Here is a 23,020-nt window from a genome sequence, read left to right on the forward strand (position 1 = left end):
AGTTGCTATCGGTTTTTTAATTCAGTTACATTTAGATTATATTCGAAGACTGTAATATTTTTTCCAAAAAAAATAATGAATTAGGCAAAAAATAAAATAAAAAAATAATTGCTTTTAGTCATCTTTGCAAAAGAAATTACCTGTTCGAACAGTTTCATTTCATCCTCCTCACCGTGTTGGGCGAGCTGACTTTTTAATGCCTAAGAAAAAAAATATATAATGAAACTTTTAAATCATAGACTAAGCGGAAGCGCCTCCTGAATATAATGCCGCGCTAAAGCCTAAAATAGATTGAAAAAATAGTCCAAAAGTAAATTTAATACTACTTAAGCAGTCTTATACGGCTTATTTTTAAACATAATATTGCACTTCTAAAGTATGCACTTCTAAGCTTGGTTATGATGTTAAATAATAGTATGCAATCAAATAATATGCATGTTTTATATAGCAATTATTATTGTAGCTATGGATAGCACTATGATTGTAACACTATGGATACCTTGCCTTTAATTGACCGTTTATTTAGTTATGTACTAAATCTATATCTATATATATCCTTTAAGCCGATACTTTTTTTCAATTTACTTTTGGACGAAATTCGTAAATAATTATAAAATTATAACCATTTGTTATGTACATATTTGATTTGTTTATATATTGCCAATTATTTATTTACATTATGTGGTTATATACATGTGCTGGAGGTCGCGAGTCAACCCATAGTTAAGCCGTGGTTGTCTGTGCCTTCTCTTTAGTTCGAAATATTTACACAAATAGTTATATATAAACAAAATTAAAGAAAAATAAACGATACAGATAATAATTACGAAAAAATCATTTAACCATAGACAATACAGATAATATTTAATTTCATAATACTTAAATAATTAAAAAATATATATGTATAGTTTAATAAAAAAATTTTTAAACAGATTAAAAATATAGAAAAGAATAAGAGAGAGCACAGAGACAATAATAGATGTGTGCGTATGAAGCTGATAGTGATTGGATATTAACCTTGACGTTTTATTCTTGACTCGAGATCGCCAAGCAGGCCCTGAATGGTGTAAATACCTGTTTCACATTAAACCAGTTAACGGTACTAACACTACTCTACATTTTATAATTCATACAAGTAAACAGTTTCAAAAAAATTATGTCCTATTTTTTTTTTAAAAAGGCAGGCGTGCCTCTGCTTTTTTTTAAGAACACCTGCATCCAAATTGCAACAAAAGAAATTTAAGAAGTATAAACTACTATAATTGCTTACATCGTCGAAGCTCCGCTTACAGCAGGAACTGAGATGTTATATCCCTTGGACTTGTGCTTACTTGAAATTACACTGGCTTACGTACACTTTACACCGGAACACAGCCGTACACAGTATTACAGTTTGATGATAGAATAAATGACCACGTGGAGACCGAGGCGAACTTGCATACAATACATAAAGCCGATATACAAATACTATTCTATTACAATATATTGATATTAATTATATTAAAAAGTCATCACCATTCGAAATTCCTCTTATGATCAATAAATATACAATCTTTGTGTGTCTTGAAGAATGTCGACGATTTGTATGATAGATAAGAGTATCGTGGATAAATTAATAGTCGGTCGGTTTGTGGACGAATTAATAGTTGCTTATATGTATGTATTTTACTAAATTTATTTTATTATTATAAAATGACTTTTAAATATTTTATAATAAATAACAATGTCTACAATTTGAATATCCTACGATATTAATTCGAATTTTTAATTCTTACTTGGTAATGTTGTGTATGTGTGTGTAAACTATAAATGAAATTATTATATAAACACATACAATGCTTTTAAATATCTAAAAAAATGGAATATATATTATATAAAACTGGTTTTAAGTGTTACATATAGGATTAATATATAGGTTGAGAAATAATAGAGATATAATATCAAAATTAACACTAAATCGTTCGAAATACTTTTCTTGAATATTCTAGAATTTAAAAAAAAAACTTCGTGTAGTTATTATTTAAAATATTATCAAACTCACTTCTATAGACTGTTGGTATTGCTCCATGAGGTTTTTGCAAGCGTCGAGCTCGGCCAGCTTTTTGACCACGACATCTGCTACATTCTTCTCGGTCACTTCGATTTTATCTCTGGAAATGTAAGGGAAGCGTGAGCCGTATGAGATAAATAGCAAAAAGTTAGTGAATAAGTGTCAAAAATTACTGTTAATCCCTAAGTAGGTAATTCGGTCCCGTGTTGGAGGCTAATATGGCGTATATTAGCCTCATAATGTTAAAGATCTACGATTATCTGTAAAGCACCGTCAGTGGGCGCGAGGGGAGCGAGGGGAGCGAGGAGAGCGAGGCACGCGTACCGGAGGGCGTGCGCGAGCGCGGCGGCGGGCAGGTCGGCGGAGCGCGCGGCGCCGGCCGACAGCGCGGCGGCGGCCAGCGCGCGCAGCAGCTCGGCCAGGCGCACGTCCAGCGCCAGCACGCGGTCCAGCAGCGCGCCGCGCGCCGCGCGCTCGCCCGCCGCCTCCCAGCGCTGGCGCGCCGCGATGGCGGCCGACAGCGCGCGCAGCGACTCGCGCTCCGACGCGCACTCCGCCGAGCCCGAGCCCGAGCCCGAGCCCGACCCGTCGGCCTCCGCCTCCACCGACGCGTCAGCCTCTGTCGAACACAAATTTGTGGAATTAGTTATGATGGTGTACAGCGGTTAGAAGTAAAACAAATAAAAAGTAAAAGGGTTCAATCCGCTAATGATTAATTAGCGGATTGTGAGACACTCACCTTTATCGATATCCCCGCAGGACTCTCTTTCGGGCGACAGCTCCTCGCCGCTCCAGGCGCCCGCACCTTCGGCGCCCGACCACCATTCCTCCGCGTATTCTGAGGTTTTTTTTAATTAGCCCGTTATTTCTTGTCTATTTATAATCACATCAATCAATTTCTCATTTACCATGATAATTATGTTGCTCGACATCACATAATATATACTCAATCACCTGGATCAGTAACGAGACAGGGCTCCGTCTCCGAGTCGAGCAGGTCGGCGGAGTTGTCGTTGTCGTCGGACATGCGCGAGCGCTCGTCGTCGTGCGCGTGCGCGGGCGCCGCCGTTTGTGCGAGCGGCGTGGCGGCCGAGCGCAGTGCGCGGGCCACCGCGCCCAGCAGCCCGCCGCGAGCCTCGTCCTCCGGGGACAGGGTCTCGCCGCTGTCGCTGCGGCTAGAGGTGCGAACGGATGAGAGAATTTAGTTAACATGAGAAAATGGTTGCGAAAATGGAACAGGCGAGAGTCCAAAATATGGATTTAACTGCAACAATATACGAATTCCAAAAAAAAATCCTTAATATGAGTCGGGCGTCTAACCTGCAATAAGCTTCATTATGGTACACGGTGGGCTGCAGCGCGTGGTGCGGCAGCGAGTAGGCGGCGCGCACGGCCTCGGTGAGCGCGCGCAGGCGCCGCGACAGCGCGTCCAGCGCCGCCGCCGCGCCCGCCCCGCCGCGCGCGCGCGCGCCCGCCGCCAGCGCCTCCTGGCGTCGCTGCTCGCACATGCGCACCAGTTGTCGGCATTCACCACGTCTGTGTGTGAAAGGTACACATTTATAAGATGTTAATAAATTTTACTTTAAAAATATTGTTCCAATGCAATAAATATATTTCATAACTCCGACAAAAGATCGGTCCGAAAAGAGTATTCGCGATAAAGTTTTTTATTGCAAAAATGACTTGTATGATACCTGCGCTCAAGCTCGGCACTGAGCCTCGCGACTTCGGCCTCCGCGTCCCGCAGCGAGTCCCCGAGCGCGCCGGTCTCCGCGGCGAGGAAGTCCTGCATCTCTGCCGCCTCTCGCTCGGCTTCCGCCAGCCGCGCCGACAGCACACGAGACGACTCCCGTCCGTGGCACGCCTCCTGTTGTGATGGGGCGACGAGGGACTCTATTAACTTGGACTTTAAAATTACGAGGTACATTTAGCCGTGTAGATGGCCATTTTTACTTTATCATATAAATAATATGTATTGACAATAATTTAATCTTTACATCATTAAATAGATTTTGGCAGAAAACCAAAAGTCGTTAAAATGCAATTAGCAACAAATTAGGCCAATTCTTTTGTAACATTATATCGGCTTAGGGCCTACTTTTCAATCACCAGTTAAAATTTATAAGAAAAATTTTATTGACAAATTAATACTTCAGCTAAAAATAAACTGGCGATTAAAAAAATCGACCTGCAATAAACTCTTGTTAAGCATAATGAACAAAATATTTTTTTTGCCATTTTATGTTATGGTTTTTAATCAGTCCACCAGTATCTTGCTATGATTCATAGTTCACTGGTTAACCGCAACAAGAGCGTATTTCAGTAGGGTTGGCAATATAATATTTAATCAAAATAAATTTATACATAAATATATATATAGCATATAAGTAGTGTTACGAAATTTAAATAAATAAGTAGAAATAATAACTTGTTGTATATATTTTGGAATATATTTGCATGTTTTATCAAGTCATATTTATGGTGTAGACAGATAAGATATCTAACCGCATGTAACTTGTCACAGTGCTCCCGTAATGCGTCGATCTCGCCGCGCTGTCTCGTAGCGAGCTCGCCAGCCGCTCGCAACTGTTCTTCTAAAGCACGAAGACAACCGTCTGCATTGGAACCGGCGCCTGAAATTGATTTGAAAACGGATTTAATTAGTCAAATCACCTTGAATTAAAAAATAAATAAAGAAAAAACGGTTACTATGTGTTTTAGTTGCACGATTTCTTAATTGACTATTTAATATATTTTATACTATGACTACCTGTGTCGGCTTCACACAGGTGCAATAATAATAATATAAGGGTCTATATACAACTTTTAGATCAAAGAACAAACATAAAAAGAAAAATTATTGTTTTTCCAGCTTGAAAGTTAAATTATTGGCTTTTCTCTACTACAATATGCATTTTTTATAAACATAAAAGTTTTTTTTTTCATAGCTCAGTTCATTGACGAAAATTGCATTTAAATTTGTTGCATATTTTAGATGATTTATACGTGCCGACGGCGGGAAGGAACATTGTTTTATATCTACTATGTAATGTTTTCATAATTAACTAACATGCCACTTTCACTGATTCAAAATTATCACAAAGTCTTACCAGCGCCGGCAAGTTCCAGCAGTCTTTGTGAGTTCCTATCCAGTTCAGATATGGCCGCTAGTCTAGCAGAACGTTCGGCAGCCAGCTGTGCCTCAGCGTGATGCCTCCTCTCTCGTTCTTCAGTCGCTGCAGCCTCAGCCGCGACGGCAGCCGCAACCAGACGCGCGTTTTCAGTGTCGCGAGAGCTCGCTTGAACACCACGATGACAGCGAGTGACATCTATGCGACTGGAAAAACGTAAATCTAATTGAGACATCGTTTGACCCAACAATGTTGCCTGTGTAATTTATTTTAATCTAAATTTATATTTATTTCTTAAATTATATTTATCAATAAGAAACATATTTTTAAATTATTATAAGTGAAAAATTACCTCTCAATATTTGGCACGATTCCTGCAAAAGCCGATTCGATATCGGTTCCACACAAAACAGTCTGCGAAACTTTTTCGGCATAAATCCTAACCCGCGTCTTCGTCACAGAACGAGAAGATACGGAACGAGCTACAGTGGGTCTCCGGGAAGGTGGTGTATTTTCGTGTTTTGGAGATGAATCTGGATCAACATCTCGCCTTCTCCTTGGTAATGTGCCATATTTATCTGCTGCTACTCGAGTAGCAGATGCATCAGTTGCAATAGGGAGTCGTTGTCCGTTAGTAGGCCATTTTTTCTCGTCAACAGGGGAATTTGGTGTTCTACATCTAGCAGTGGAAGTTTTTGTAGGTTTGGCACGTAAAGCTGGACTCTCGCGGACCAGATTGGGAAGATCTGCAGTTGGACGAATGCGTGGTTTGGGTGTCAGTGGTCTGGGTTTTTCTGGTGGTGTTGGTTTTTCTCGACTTCTTGCCCGTTCACGAGTTGCCAGGTTAGGTCCACGAGGTGCTGTCGCTGGACGAGGAGTTGACGTACCGACGGGTGAACTTCTTTTTGGTTCCGTCACAGTTACATTAACTCGACGACGGGGACGAGGCGGAGCACCGGCTAAGGATGAGCTTTCAGATCCACAGCCTGAACCACAAGAGACAACACTGGACGCACAAGAACGGGATCCTCCACCACTACTAAGAGCTCGACCACAACCCTCGACACCACTATCACTTCCAGCTGCACCGAGTGCTAACTCATCTCCAACCGGCAAACTATCAAGGTCACTAATTGACCGCACATCAATCGCTTCACAAGACCCATTTTCCACAAATGATTGTTTTAAATTTATACTTTCATTATGACAGCCCTCTAAAGTTTCAATACTAATACCGCTTTCTTCTTTAATCACTACAACTGAATTATCACTTGTATTATTTGTTTTATTTCCTAAATATCCGTCACCGTTAGAAATCGTTTCACTGACGTCAGAGCCAGATGGAGGAAGGCCGCTAACTTTACTTGAATTTTGTTCTTCCATTTCGGCCTTTTATGTCACGTCATGATCTGAAACAAAAGTGAAACGTTGAAATTGTGAAAAGTTACAATGTATTTAAGTTGCTAGACGGATGGTTTGGTGCCAAGTAATCAGTTCGATGCAGTGGCATTGTGTGAGTAAAATGTTCATTGTGCGGCAGCCCTCGGGCCACGGGTCACAATCTCGAGGGAGCTTATTTCTATTGTTCACATTCGCCTATTCTCAAATGTTCGTGCTATTTTACAAAGAAGCCAGGTTACTTAGCGATAGCGATAGGCATAGTAAACTATAATCTTGGCAATTTTCATTTTATACGAATTGTCGTTTTGTATGAATATTACATCAAATAATAATGATACGATTTAATAAAAATAATAGTTAAACAATTACTTCGCATACCACTAAGTATTCTAAAGAAATATATATGTATATAAATATTAAATATGTATGTGAGCGATAACAATACACACACAAGTATTTATATGACCCCTAACGATGAGAGCTGCAAAACGTTCCCACGGCAGAGGCCTGCCCCGAGTCTTGTGACACTCATTCATGACCATATTAATACAACTAAATACATACATTGCATATTTTATACTAGGTTCCTCCCACTACTTTGCTCTTTTGTATTTTACCGGGATAAAATAATCTACTAACCCATATAACTATCCTATCCGTCACTTTCATAATTCGGCAAATCCAACACGACTGGAAAGAGTTCAGACGCGTTACCAACGACTTTACTTGCTATCCGAGGTACGGGAGTAGTTCCAAATTCCAAAGTTCCAAACTTCGTGCTGAGAATTTTTCTACAGAAAAATCCAATGACTATTTATCGGCCCGATCTAGGGTTTCAACACAGAACCTCTGCCCTTATATCAAGCCACTAGACCAACGAGGCCGTCAACATATATCTGTTCAATAAATCACGTTGATCAATTGCTCTGTTATGTGTGGAAAAACGCATTTAAAACCAAAAAAAAATTGCCATTACATGTAGCGAAACAACCGCAGTGTTTCCACAAGTGACTATAATTAGTGATTACGTCAGGTTTTCATGGTCATCTTTATCATTGGCGATTAATAACTTTCTTTTAATAAAATAAAACAGGCAACTTTCTTTTCATAAAGAATGATGCGTCCGAAGTATCGAAAGATAAGGAGAACAAACCACTCCGTTTATGCCCAATAATTGGTGTACCATGCTATCACTACACTTTGTCGCATTCACTGTTAATATTGCTTTTACATTAAATTTACTGCGCCAAGATAAATCTCCTTCAGGTGTCTTGCTATCTTATGTGAAACTAGTTAGTGCCCGAGTCTTCGCTCGCGTTTTAGAGGTTTGTCATCGTCGTCGTTAGATATAAGGCACAAAACGTAGCCTATATATTTAAGTCCAAGCTTGCTTCAATCTAAATTTCATCCAATTCTGTTTAGTAGGTTGGTCATAAAAGCGCAACTGACAGAAAGACAGAGTTACTTTCGTGTTTAAAATATTAATATAGTATGTGAAATTAGTGAATAAAACCGTACAAGAATATTCAAAATATTGAAACTGGTAGGTATGTATTTTTATTTGTAGAAAAGAAAACCTAAATTCCACACCTGTGATATTTCGATCGATTACGTTTAATATGAAAACTATATATGTGATATATGTAGGTAAGCGGACGGACAAGTGCGCCACCCGATGGTAGCAGGTCACCACCGTTATAGACATTGACGTTATAAGGGATATTAACCAATCCTTAGTTAGTTATAGTTCCACGGGCTCACTCACCCTTCAAACATTTTGGCGGTAGAATAAGTGATGACTGGGAGGACCCAGTACAGCATACAGCAATCTGTATAGGTCCTAGCTTGCACAAAACCCTTACTTCAAGTGAAGTGTTAAATGATAATTCGAAATATTCTTGTATTAAGTACATTTGGTTTGTTGTTGACTCTCCATATGTTTGCAATATTCTTATAAATCTTATCGAAGTATTTAATATCTAGCATGTAGTAACAGCGACCGATAAGACCACATACCGGAATAATTATTAACTATAGTGAGAACGATAAGCTTATAAACATTTCGAATGTAATGAAATACATCATTTCCGCTTAAATAAATTATATTAAAGGTTTTGGCAAAGTTGATCAGAAGGACAAAAATAAATTTATACAGGAATTCGTTGAAAAAAAAAAATCTTTCAACAACATAAAATTAATAAATAGGATTGCGTTCATTGTGAAGTGATTAAGAATTGTCAACAGAACAAGATGCATGTTTTCATTAGTCATGGTGTCGGACGCCATGATCGCGACACGCCGTCTGCATACACACACCACATAAAATCGACGTTATTTTTAGCTACTTAAGAACGGTTATGTATAATTTGACGGTTAATTAAACGAGATAGAAAGGCCATTGCGAAGGCCCAGTCGATGACACTCGTCTCTCGGCAGACTGAAGGTCATAACAAGTCTATGTCAGCACCTCTTAACTAAAAAACTAAACACTTCCTCTATGCTCGGTCGCGTTTTCCTTGTTAAGATATTAGGTATGTATAGTATTATTTAAATTTAGTGTTTTTTTTTCTAGTTTCCGTAACGAGTTATTTTTCAATAACATCGGATATGAAGTAATTAATATTGCTTATCCCTTCATTATTGTTTGGTATTGAAACTAGGAATATTTTAAATTAGTAGACTATAGATAATTTACAGTTTATTTTTAAACGTTTCCTATATTAAAATAATAGATATATTATGACTCAAGTGTTTTGAAATCTTATTTAAAGGAGGTTTACTTTGAAAAATATATCGATTCTTTTTAAGCCTTATTTGTATTTCATCTCATGATATCTCCCCGTCGGATTTGTGCCACGACGATCATCACAAAGAAGAAAAGCCAACTGCTCAGTGCATATATGAGCCCAAGTGTGCCCACAAGTCCACTTACTATTTCTTCACACCCATAATCCGAGGATGGGAAATCGTTATGACCGGAAGTAGCGCAGACGCAGGACTAACGGCTTCACTTGCTTTCCTATACACGAGAGTGTAAACACATAAATAATACTGAGACTCAGTATTGCTACTGAAGACAATTTTATGGACCTGACCCTGAGTATGAATCAAGGACCTCGATATCTGCAGCCTCATTAATCATTTCATTAACGAAGTAGTTATTCACAGTGAATATGTTAGTGTAAAAGATTATTTCTATGCGATAACATTGCTAGAAAACACCTTCTAATTTTGAAATATTTTTCGTGGAACAGGAAACAAAAGACGTTATTTTAACAAAAAAAAAACTCTCATTTAGTTACACAATTTCTTTTCGCAAACTTTCCTTGAGCCGTAGAAATCGTCGAATAAAAGCCATTGTAAGTTAATACATCTTCTTAATATTCTACTTAAGGATAAGTTGTGTTGGCTGCGTAAGAATGAAGGCACGTAATCCATGAATTTTCACGATATATAAATTATACGCGAGCTCGTTGGACAGAGATTAAGAAAGGAATATTGCTTTAATTGTTTTAACCTTACTTAATAACGTTTCATGTTTAGTGGATGTTTCTCTTTCAGACCTAATTTATTTGACATTCGAAAGAAAACACAACACTGTTTGATCAATCCCCGTAAAAGTATTAAAGGAAACCATTTTTTACTTCACTGAAAAGCTCTTATTGTGAGTTGAAATAACTGAGTATTTAAAATATTTGTTTTGGTACGATGCAAGTGTCATTTCAAGGTTTCAAATCAGTGTCAATGTCAATCAATTAGAGACTAAATACATTGTTTTTCAAATGTTTAATTAAATATTATGTTACCTATTTCAAAACGATTACATAATTACAAATGCTAAACAATTGGAGTTATCGTTGTGGCTTGCCAATTCTACTCCCAACGCAAATAGGTTAACCCACGAATTATGATTCACAAATAACAACCAATGTTGAAAACACTATTATACAGTTCTCCTCATTTCGAATGTTTACATAAATATTATAGGCGCACCTAAAAGGAAGAACAATGATCATTACGAGGTTTATCTTCATAAGTTTGTTGTTTTTTGGACAAAACAAAATTCCACATGGGTGCAAATATCTATGTATACTAATATTGTAAATGTGATAGTAACTGTTTGTCTGTCTGTCTGTTACTTTTGACAGCTAAATCACTGAACAAATTTTGATGAAATGAAGTATAAAGCAATCTCAATTTCAAGAACTCCAAGGAACGACATAGGCTACTTCATTGCCTCACACCTGATGACCAACCCCTAAAACTTGAGCAAAGCCGCGGGCGACGACTAGTTTATATAAAACCTGAGCTATGAAGAAATCTGCGATGGCTTAGTAGTTTGAGCATGTGAATCTTAATTAAATATTGCAGAATTTTCTTAATTAAGAAAAATCGAGAGGCATGAGTCGGGGGAAATACCACCACACATGCTTTTCCACCAATTCTCTTCAAAAGGCTTTTCAGGCTATTACGTTGTATGAAGGATTAATATACTCTTGAAAGGTAATTTTAGTTTGAGAGGAAAATTGTCTCATAAGCTGGAATCGGGAATTCTTTGAAAAAATGTGAATATTTGTGTCGTTAGATATTTGTAACCCAGTCACGTTTGAACAGTTCGAAAATTCTAAAAGGCATAAAGTAAATTCTCGAATTAGGCGATTATACTTAATGGGAATAAGTTCCTGTTATTTAAATGTTAATTAAAAAAGACTTTCGTTTACGTGGAACAATAAAAGAAGGAGGTAAACAGCTATTGTCTGACCGATAGTAAAATGAGCATTATCTTACTAATATTGTAATGTACGTTTGGATGGATGGATGTTCGCAATCACGTCGGAACCGCCGAACAGATCTGAATGAAATTTGGTACAGATATATGTAATAGCCTGGTAAACCGCATAGGTTGCTCTTTATCCCGGACTATACAAAACTCCTGACCAACCATAGATGATGGTGATGATGATGATCATGATAAATCTGACATTTAAATGCAGACCATTACTTCATTATAACATGAGATGCATGGAATTTGTAACGGATAGCATTTATACAAATTTTGTACTAATTTTTATAAATATTAAATTAGTTGCCGTCGAGTTTCTTGCTCTCCTCGACATTCCGTTCTTGTATCCAATGACTAGCTAGTCTATTTGAATAAAAAAATAAGTTGGCCGGTGAATTAGATGAAGCGTATCGCTTCTTAATAAATAAATTGTTCTATTGAAATTATAATAACACGTCGGAAATTAAACAATTGACTCTGGTATAAATCGATGCAACTGAAAAAATATTTGAATATATTGAAAAAATACCAGCTATGATCCCACTAAGTTTCTTCCGGCGGTTTGGAAACGATGGCAGTTTCTTGTCGATCTATAAGACACTAAAAACTTCTGTGTTAAATACTTTTGATTAACATAGCGATTATATCCCCATTTGTTAATCATCAACAACAACATTATGAACAAATTACCGTTGGTTTATTGATATATTATGCATGGAGTTTGAATTTCGATTTCACAAATCAATTTATAGCGTCAAAGGTATTCAATATGGTCTTATATAAAAACATCGGCGAATCAACCGATAGTAATATAATGGTAAGCTTAAAAGGTAAATGGATTTGTAAACATTGTCACGAGCTGACGGCCGCAGAGTTATACGGCACATGAACGACCGATAAATAATAGAGGACAAAAGGACACGCGAAGATAAAAAAAATCATTTAGTTTAGTATTAAGACCGTATTAGGATTAAGATAATTATATCAACATTGAAAAAGTTCGAGACAACTACACACCTATAGTCTACTCCAACAAAAGCCAAATAAACAACATTTGACATCGAATTGATCAAGCATGAATAATCTATGATATTCATTATGGTTTTGCGATAAAATTGCGATATAATTACTTGTATACTTGTACTTGTGGATAGTGTTGTATTTTAAAGATATATTAAGTCAAGCACAGTTAATAGTGCACAATATAGCTGAGCTATTAGCAAATAGCGTGGCATACGTAAATCTAAGGTTCGTTTACCTTTATTTCTTCTTCGATTGGAATAGACTATAGTGTCATACTATATATTTAATTTCATTTTAACATGAATGATTGAAAATGAATAGTCTAATTCTGTGAGCCTAATAGAATGAAATCTTTCGCAGAAATGCCTTATGGAACGTAAGCGAGTACTTTTCAAATTTCACCTAAGGTGGTTAAAAGGAGGATGAAAGTGTATTAGCAATTCATTAATTCTGTTTTTTTTTAATCCCATCGAGTACATGATTAGTTTTTATATAAATAGGCAAAGACAAAACAATTCAGTACCTATTTCTTTCGTTCGTCAACTCATTTTATTTTTCATTATATAGGACCTTTATAGCCTATCCTGAAACAATAAATACTATTATAATGTTAAAATTCCATTAAATATAATTAGTAGATGTTGCGTGAATACGAAAAATTCGTGCTTATTAACTAATGATTAATTTAAACATTCTAGAATTTTGCTTTAAGTTTACGTTTGTTTCAATGCTCGTCTTGTTTTTATTATGATTTCGATTGAAATGTATTTCACGTCTGCATTTCGATATCCATAGTCAAGTTTGTAATACTGCAGTAAATCCAGTAAGATTAATCGCGTCCGAGATAGTCTCACGTATCTTCATGAGTAAGAAAGCCACGTATTCATCAAGGACAATCATTTCAAAATAGACGGTTACTGACATCACGTTGAAACGTTGCTTACAATGATTTATTTACTATTCGCGCATATATAATGTTCCATACATGATTTAGTATTTTGTATTTATATTATAATGAGATAAACATATATTATGAGTTTGCATTTTCTTTCTGAGAATTTTTTTACTAACCAACTTAATTATTAATTTGTTAAATTGTATGGTCAAATATTTATATGCTAGCCTTGAACTATAGAAGTTCATAGAAACGTGTTTTTTTATTTTTTATTTATATGACGTCATTTTATAAGGTGAGCTGTGTTTTCCTTAAAGCGCTTTAATAAAACGTGTCCGAGAAACAAATGTAGTTTAAAGTCGTGTTATCACCATCGCCCCCGCTACCTGTATAACTGTACATAACTTCGTTGGGCGAAAATTTTACTTAACTAATGAACTTTTGTTAAGGAATACACTATAATATTCATTGTATGCTTATTGTCGAATTTATAATATATTGACGACCTCCGTGGTCGAGTAGTGTGTACACCGGTTTTCATGACTACGCCACTCCGAGGTCCCGAGTTCGATTCCCGGCCGAGTCGATGTAGAAAAAGTTCATTAGTTTTCTATGTTGTCTTGGGTCCTGGTGTTTGTGGTACCGTCGTTACTTCTGACTTTCCATAATACAAGTGCTTCAGCTACTTACATTGGGATCAGAGTAATGTATGTGAGGGTGTCCAATATTTATTTATTTATAGTTTCCTATATTCTTAGAACGAGATGATGTAATAAACTTAGTAACATATACAGGTTATTGGTAATTCGACGTATTCCCGTTAGGAGGTAATAGGGGTGAGTATTTGCAATAATTTTAACCCCCATATGCATTATGCAAAAGTGAACCATTTTTGGTTCACCTTTTGCAATTATTACCAATAACCCTGTATATGAAATCTTGTTTTCCTGTTATGGACGTTAAATTTTTAGCTATAAAATTAGCAACTATGTATGAAAATTCAAACACGTTCCTTTACAGTTAAACGTTGTAGAAACATAGATTTGCACACACACACACATACACAAACACACACTTAGAACAGTAATTTTAATTATAAATACATTTCTTCTAACCAAGCTCATACAGTCAACCACACATATCAATTATAATGACGCCTAAGGTCTTGTTTGTTCTTATACGGAGTGCTAAAACTTTGTATACCTAGGAACTCAATATTAAGCCAACATTTAAAAAAACTGTAATCGTGTGAAAATAAAGCGGACGTTTAATAGTTAAAGTTGTATGACGTTATCAGATGTCGTTTTAAGTTACATGAAAGGATAATCATGAAAGATATCTCATGGAAAATAAAAACTAAAATCAAGGTAACTAAGATGTTACGTACTTGTAGTAATATTCACCTTTTAAACTGGAACACAACAATTCGAAGTGTTAATACATTTTTTTGGCTTTTATTTGTACTAAAAAGGCACAGATTATTTTGCCAATGTCACGTGCGAGTGTTAATACTTGCTATTTGGCGGTAGAATAGCTGAATAATGAGTGACAACTGAGTACCTACCCAGAAGGGTACAATATCCTATCACCAAGTATAAAGCTTTTAAAAAAAACACAACTTAAAAGTTATTAAATATATTTTTGCGTCGACGGTACAATTTTTTAAATGTATATTTTAGCGTCTGACTGTACCCATCTCTATTTGGCTGTAAAAAAAATCGATTGCAAAAACGCACGACAGTAATTTATTACAAGCTTTGTCATCACTCGATTTAGATATCTGATTGTTCGGAACGAGTGCAGACTATCTTTAGGTATGTTTATGTCAGAAATCACTTAGGTCATATCAAAAGCACTATTTGATATGATTTTATGAAACAGTTCCTCAATAAATTATCCGTTCGAATGACCGCATTTTACGTTAATAAGGTCTTGCGTGTAGCTTCTATTAAAATTTTATTTGTAATAATTTACAGTGAATATAACTCATGGAAGTTCTCTTTGTAATTTAATTAGTTCGAAAACGAAATTAAGATAATAAATATAGTTTTATTTGACAGCAGAACTGACCAGAACACTTTGTTCTTCACCAAATATTGCGTAAGCAAGCGCCATTGATTCTTCATGTACTATATTTGTGAAAATCTGACACATGTGAGCTGATGGATTCAACCCTAAGCCTCATCAAGATGATAGGACACCTTCATCTAGCAGTGGAACAATTGTAGACTTTCGATTTGGCATCATTCATGTTGAAAATTTAATTAAAATTCAAGATAGGATTTTATCAAAGCCGGGTCACTGATTAGAATAAAATTCGTTGTTATCATAAAACAATCGGATTTGAGATTAAATATATTTAAATAACAGCACCTTATGATGTTAATATTTTATATGATATCACTATGTCCATTTTAAATAAAACCTACATAAACATTAGAAAATAAGTAAAGAATTTCAGCAGTAAATTTTCAAGATCTGTCATAAATTTAATTAATATTAATAACATAATAATAGTTATTTTATTGTAATGTATATGTCGTCACGTTGTATATAGAAATTGCGTACTTAAAGGCATACGGTTTTTTTAGTTTCGCAGATTTCAGTTGGAACTATTTATTTTACATACGACCTTTTAAACAATCGCCCTGCCATAATTACCTCAGATAACGAATACGTCTCTACCAGAGCGAAGCAATCCGCCAAGCCAACTTATTCACAATAAGCCGTGAAATATATTAAAATTGTATAAACTCGTTAAATCGTCACGTGACACGTCCTTTGTATCATGCACTCATGTTAAACATACCGCGGTGATTGACGCGGGTTCGATGCCTGCCGGATGTGTGTACTGGCGAATAATCTGTTTTTATGTAAAATTTTACTAGCAACCGGTTTAAATTTTAAATTCTATTTACGTATACATTTAAAAAAACCTAAACTTTAGAACATGTGTTTGTTTTGTTTATTTATTTTTGATTTAACATATGCAATTTGGCATACGTCTTTATTTATTAATAAAGCCTAAAAGAAGTATTAATGAAATGTATTAAAATAGGCAATTTTGATGCTATTGGGAATTCAAAGGCCAAGATTTACGCATCCAAGTAGTTTACACAATACAGTGTAGTTCGAGAATTCGACCGTAACATTTTATTTTATTTCGTCCGTCAACACCAACAATTATATTGTTCTCTATTAGGACATGTCTGGTTTTGAAATTACTTTGAAGTTCATTGCCACCATATAATCTTTCATCTCATCTCGTCTGGGACATGCATCGAACGAATATACCATATATTACTAAAAGGAGCTTCATTAATCTATGTTTTTGTTATATTTTATAAATATACTAACATGTTTGCTGTTGTTATTAGTAATGTACTAACTCCTCTAATCCTCTAATCTTTTAAACATATATATATCTATATCTGTGTACGTCTTTAGTTATTAAGATGCTATGTATTTATCACGTTTATAAAACAGGGCAAATTTATTTGTGCTAAATAATTTATGTATATTCGTTTTCAGTACTTTCTTTAAATGTAGTTATATTTGCATATTATCAACATTTACAAAGTTGTTTTATTAAAGTTGAGGCTCAGTTCTTTCCAATTAAAAATAATTTAAAAAATACACAGATAATATATACGGTAATGTGTATTAACTAGTTACCGTCATTAAGATATCAAAGATGATGAGAACCCCAACGTGAAATTTAAAATTGAAATCTATATTCTTTTAAAGAATTTGCTTATAACATTAAATACTTTATTTTAAAGCAACGTTTAATAGTTAATACTTACTGTCAGCGAAGAAAGGAAACCTCAATAATAACATCTCATTATCATAAATCGCGGATATAAGTGATAAAGTGATAAAGGCTTGTACGTAAGTGTTATAAATTAAATGAAAAACCATGCTCCGTTATATAAATCTGACAATTTCCATCCATAGAAATCATTTTTCTTCTCTTTCTTATTTTATGTGACATATTTCATATAAACTAATTTACATAAGAAACTTAGTATATTATGATGTCGCCATAATTGATTTCCGCCATTGCCATCAAAGTGAGAATAATTAAAAATAAGGAAAGATATTATAACGAAAGCGTATCGGCAAACAAAGGTGTAGTCCCTTACTTTCTTAATAAAGCTCATCATCATCTTCTCATACAGCATAGCATAGCATACGTTTCGTTACACGCAGCCTTATAAACTAGCTACTGTACTAACTAGCCAGTTCATTTTAATGTGACATCTGTTTCGTTAATTATATTACTAGTGAGAAAGAGATAGTTACATAAATACTGTTTCAGTATAGCTAGTTTAAGTAAATTAAATAATAATATACCCGAGCTTCTTTGTAGGTTAAAAATGTACATTGTATTAAATTATGAGGTCGCGTATAACGGTTTGGGCTGGGCTCCCTAAGGGCTCGGCGGCCGGTACATTGACTCACAGCCAATGTCCGCTTCGCACTCCATCGCGATCAACGGACCGATATAACTTTTATTGCGTTACCATTCACGGGGATATGGCGAGCTAATTTGTATATGTATAAATCACTTCTAAAAAAAATTTAAACCAACTTCAAATATTAACGCTTCGAAACTATAAATGGAAGACCATCATTTAAATAGCATAAATTTATATTACAATAACACGAAAAACTAATTCATAAATTAAGTTGCTATGTTAATGCTTTGATTAATTTTATCTATTGTATGCACCTACGTTTTTTTTTTTAAATCTTATGACTCATGATAGCTAAGCGATATTATGGTGCGAATATTTTATGAATTTTAGTTACTCTTTTACTTCAACGACAATAAACAATTTAAGTATATTTAGTCTGTGGAAAAATCTTTACAATTCTGTCGCTTATACTAATGTTATAGGTTCTGTACTAGTTTATCATCATTATTACATTAAAAAACATAATCAAAACACTCTTATTAACATTTAAAAGTAACCTAATCATTGCAACTATTTTTATCATATGTTTTGATATATGATAATAATGTTTAATTTAATCATTGATTAATTGATTGATATTTAAATTTAAACCTCAATCTGTAAAATGTTTTTTTTTATGCTTAATATTCTTATATTGTCGGCCATGTACTTACATATGTAGGTATATCTTATATGTCTGTAAGCATAAAACCATAGACGTGTTGCAATACAATTTCAGGACATCGGATAAGTTAAAATTACAAGACAAGTTAATTAACATTTAAAAGGTGTCTGTTGACATTCGATATATAAAGAGAAGCTAATTTAGCAGATGTTAAATTGACTACGTCTTGAGCATCGTTTCCACTTAAATTGTTAGCAATTTATGTAATTTCTTGCAACTCTGCAGAGACTTTCAAAAAATTACATAATATTATTTTAATTGTTGACAACACATTTGAATAAAAAGTTGCCAACATTCTATCCGCTGTACAGTTTTAGGCTGCCGTTAAAGATAAATATGAACTCATCACATAAACGCTTTTGTTACGCGAAATATCACTTTGCAATATAAGCAGGGATAAAAACGCTGTTATAATTAGAAAATGTATTGTTGACGTTAGTACAACCCTTTTTTTTGCTTAGTAATTAGAGGTAGACAGGGAGCGACCGGATGTTAGTGCATATATTTATAGCGAGCAATCGTTACCATGGCAACACTTACGTCTGCTTGATTTATATTTCGCACTGTCTGGATTAAAAACGATAACCTTGTTTTAACTTCATTTTATAACTTAAACTCGGTTTCTCTATATGCATCTCTTTAATTATATTTCTACACATGAATAAAATCTACTAAAATTTGTCACAGAAGTCGATTATGAGATATAAATCTATATATTAAAAGGTAAAGTCAGTTGATACTGCCCATGAAAATGGCAGATCTTATGAAACTTAAAAATCAATAACGCGTTTTTTGACGTTTTTAATTATTATTTTTTTGTGTAATAATGATAAGGTATCATCCAGCAGTCTCATTTTTCTTTTCTTTTGAATGTGTCTTATTTTTTAATAGTATCAAACTGCGGTCAAATTTTGACCATATTCAACTACTGGTAATGATGTTTCTTTTTGTTTGTTCTTAATCTGAAATTAATACATATATAGACCCTTATGGTACCAGCGTGAAGCTGGGACGGATAGGTAGCAATATATAAATTATCATTCAGCTTCGAAATATACACTAAAAAAGAAACAATATTATTGATAAGTATTTAAATTTAAATATCGTCATGATAAAACTAACATTTTCTTTTTAATTTCTGATAAGAGAATATATCTAATCATTAATGTTTATTAGGGGGGATAAGATAAGTTATAGGCAGATGCGTTTGGGCAATGAACGTAAAAGACAATAATGCGGGCTGACAAATTACTTTTAATTAAATCGTTACAATTGCCAGCCTTACTGTAAACAAAAATAAAAACTTAAAAACAGACGAGTAATCAAGGTTTTGATATTTTTGTACAAATAATATAATGTCTGTATTCAAAATACAAGCTGTATATTTAACGCTTTAATTTGACTTTTTCTGTGTTTATATATTCTTATTATCTTATATTTATTCGAAATATTCTTAAGGCAATTCGTAAATTAACGAAACTATACGAGTTGGTAATTGTTTTTGTATTGTTTTTGTATATGTATTGTGTATAAGTAATATTTATTGTATATAATTTAAACGTTTCTAATATGATGTACTATGATAAACCTTTAATCACCACCGGGGCTTGTTTACTCGGCCCCACTGAAAATACCAATTTTTTTAATTGATCAACAACTTTCGATTAGACACCATATGTGAAAATATGTAATTAAAACCGGAGTCAAATAAAAGTTGAAGGCATATAATAAAATTGTATTTTTTTGTGCAGAGAATATCGAGGCGGTTTGAAAGTCCTAACCTAACCTCGCGTTGTACTCCGCCCCCACGACATTACGAACACATGAAACATTGTCACGAATTGCAAGTTTCCCAGAATTGTATTAACTTTGCACATGCCTCAAAATGTATTCCGGTGATGTTTTATTGTACACTAACATCTAGTACCTAATTGTACGTCCAAATAAATTTATATTTCTTAATATTTGATTTATAAGTTTCGCCGCCTCTTATTAATTTATCAATCAAATTAATCATTTAAGAAAAAAATATATCTCAGAAATTATTATAAAGATTTCCAAATTTAGCCTAAATACATTTAATTTTAGAACTAAACCTTTACCATTGCTAATCAATTATAAAAAAAAATATTACAAAAGAATCATCAAAAATGCGGAAAATATGCTGACAAATAAAAAATATTAACTCATTTTTTAAGTGGGGTTAGAAAATAATCCGATTAGAACCGAAATGTTAATAACGTAGTTTACATAAATAAGCAAAAACGAGTTAACACTCACACAAGTTGATTCATCACAAAACAAAAGTACACGGCGCCATCGGATCTTAGTTTTATGAATAATTGTGGTGAGTAAAACGAGGCGTAAATGTTTGAATGCAATGTTCGGAAACTGTTGTTACAGACAACACTTTTATTATTCCAATAAACATTTTCTCCCCCATTAATACCACCCTCATGTTTTGTCGTGCCGAGACCGGGACGTAGTATAACTGTATCGATTTTCGTGAACACGTGCTCCGAAGTTTCAACTTCGCCGCTGGAGTTGTGCATGAGTTGATGTAAACAGGAAAAACTAAGTTAATCTAGTCATTATTAAACTGAGAAATATAATGATTGAATGTAGTTTTAAGTATAAATAATCACAATAAAATATTTGACTTAAGAGTTTCAATTGCTTGTATAGAGAATGTTTTGGGGATTTATTAACAATTATTAATTTAATGAGGATTAACAGTGTCTCAATAATCTATACTAATATTATAAATACGAAAGTAACTTTGTCTGTTACCTCTTCACGCTTGAACCGTGGATTCGAGTTTAGTTGAAATTTGGTGGCGAGATCGAGTTCCGGCCCATGTCCTTCATGGGAAACTTTTTTTAATACACCACCGTCGTAGATAAAGCCGCAAGTTCAGCTAGTATATTGTATAATTTTCCAAAAAATGCGCGGCATATCCATATCGACAAAACATCACATAGAGAATCATAGTAAAGTACGTTGATATTAATTAAGTATTTTAAGAAAAGTTAACATTATATATTAAGAAATTATAAATTAAGGAAGAATATGCAGGATATGCAAGGGTAAGAAAAAATTACGACCTCGGCTAACAACTGCCAATGTAAGTATCTATTTAAAATTAAAGAATATTCAATTCTAAATGACTTGGTAAAGAAATATTAAATCAACGATATATACTTATTTTTGTTTTAAATAAACATTGGCGAATTTTATTGTAATATCCCTGACGTATTTACTGTCGTAGGATTAATCGATTGATAAATATGTATTTAGATACGTAGATAGATGATATTTTAGATAATTTTCTACATGTACAAACAATCAAAATTGTTTAATGACTTACCAATAAAATGAAAAGTTGCTTAAAAACTACACAGCACTCATCACTCTCATTCAAAACTCGACAAGCACTAACGATTCGCTGAAACAATTTGTACGAGAGACGTTCATACGCGACGCGGACGCGCTTTAAACTAAATGAGAGTTAGTAGTTGGTGGTCCGCCGGAGAACGAGGGGTGCGCTCGCCATGATAACCCAACTACCGCTCGTACACATTCCTATATCGACAATCACATATAAGTATATTACAATCATACACGACAAGGTTATAATCGCAAGCCACACGCTGATTAGTCTTGCAGCTGTGGCCAATAAAAACAAGATGTGGTCTACATAGAGAACTCGAGTTCGCAAGAGCACTTAAATTGGTTCAACGTCTTTCTTTGTAGGGGAACGAAGACATTCCTTTGAAAGATCCAGACAGAATGGGAATTCATCGAATAAAATATTTTGTCGGTCAATCAATGCTCTCTATGGTAATTTCGGATTTGATATACACAAAGCTTCCGAATGATTTCAATCATTCGTTCGTTCATCAAACAGGTTTTTAAAGTAATATTAAAAATCTTAAACGTTTAGATTTATGGTATAACGTTATATGACATCTGCATAAAGGTCAAGAACTCTTGAAACGAAATGTTCTTTAGCCTCAAAACGAGATTGCATGTTGCTGCGAATACATTTATAGGAGTATTACATCTCGCTGAATATTTAAAAACGTCATATATGTTTTAAATGGAAATATGTGAATTATTTTTTTACGTCCTCATTAAATACGTTTGTGAATTCTTTGGATATCTCACATTTTACTTATTTGAAATTTACAAATCGACCGCGGGCTACGTTTTAAATTAATTTAGTTTTTTAAATACTTAATTTGTAATTTACATAGTTATGGTTTCATTTCTATTGCATATATAGATTATAAAATTTGTAATCAAAATATACTTTATTCGAGTAGGCTTTTATAAGCACGTTTGATTCGTCATTTTACAACTGTATTAACTGGTTCGGAATGTAGATTCTACCGAGAGAACCGGCTATAAACTCAGTACTTACTCTTTTCCAACATTTGAGATACAAAGTTATGTCAGTTCAATACAATTAAATTTATATAATATATCCTGCCTGAAAAACAATATCTGTAATTATTTTATAACATTACTTGAAGTTATTCAAGGGTGTGAAGTCGTCTCTAAAGCGGCAGTCTGTTGCGCTTGCGTTGTAA

At 34.4% G+C, this 23,020-nt stretch overlaps 1 protein-coding gene across 2 annotated transcripts; it reads right to left on the reverse strand.

Annotated features, from left to right (window-relative positions):
• Window positions 1–140: 140 nt before the first annotated feature.
• Corn (cornetto) lies at window positions 141–21,956 on the reverse strand. 2 transcript variants are annotated; one of them, XM_064215613.1, is made up of 12 exons: window positions 21,796–21,955; window positions 5,534–6,590; window positions 5,161–5,387; window positions 4,556–4,683; window positions 3,745–3,917; window positions 3,371–3,586; window positions 3,005–3,225; window positions 2,790–2,888; window positions 2,375–2,669; window positions 2,042–2,150; window positions 1,018–1,074; window positions 141–200 (listed from the first exon to the last, which is right to left on the reverse strand). In XM_064215613.1, the coding sequence occupies exons 2-11, from the start codon at window positions 6,562–6,564 to the stop codon at window positions 1,027–1,029; spliced, it is 2,547 nt and encodes an 848-aa protein (XP_064071683.1). In that variant the 5' UTR covers window positions 6,565–6,590; window positions 21,796–21,955; the 3' UTR covers window positions 141–200; window positions 1,018–1,026. The 2 variants fall into 2 exon arrangements, with proteins under 2 accessions (XP_064071683.1, XP_064071681.1); XM_064215611.1 differs by having other exon boundaries at window positions 154–200; window positions 1,018–1,057; window positions 21,796–21,956.
• Window positions 21,957–23,020: the final 1,064 nt, after the last annotated feature.

This window comes from Vanessa tameamea, chromosome 8 (assembly GCF_037043105.1).
Source record: "Vanessa tameamea isolate UH-Manoa-2023 chromosome 8, ilVanTame1 primary haplotype, whole genome shotgun sequence".
Lineage (NCBI taxonomy): Eukaryota > Metazoa > Arthropoda > Insecta > Lepidoptera > Nymphalidae > Vanessa > Vanessa tameamea.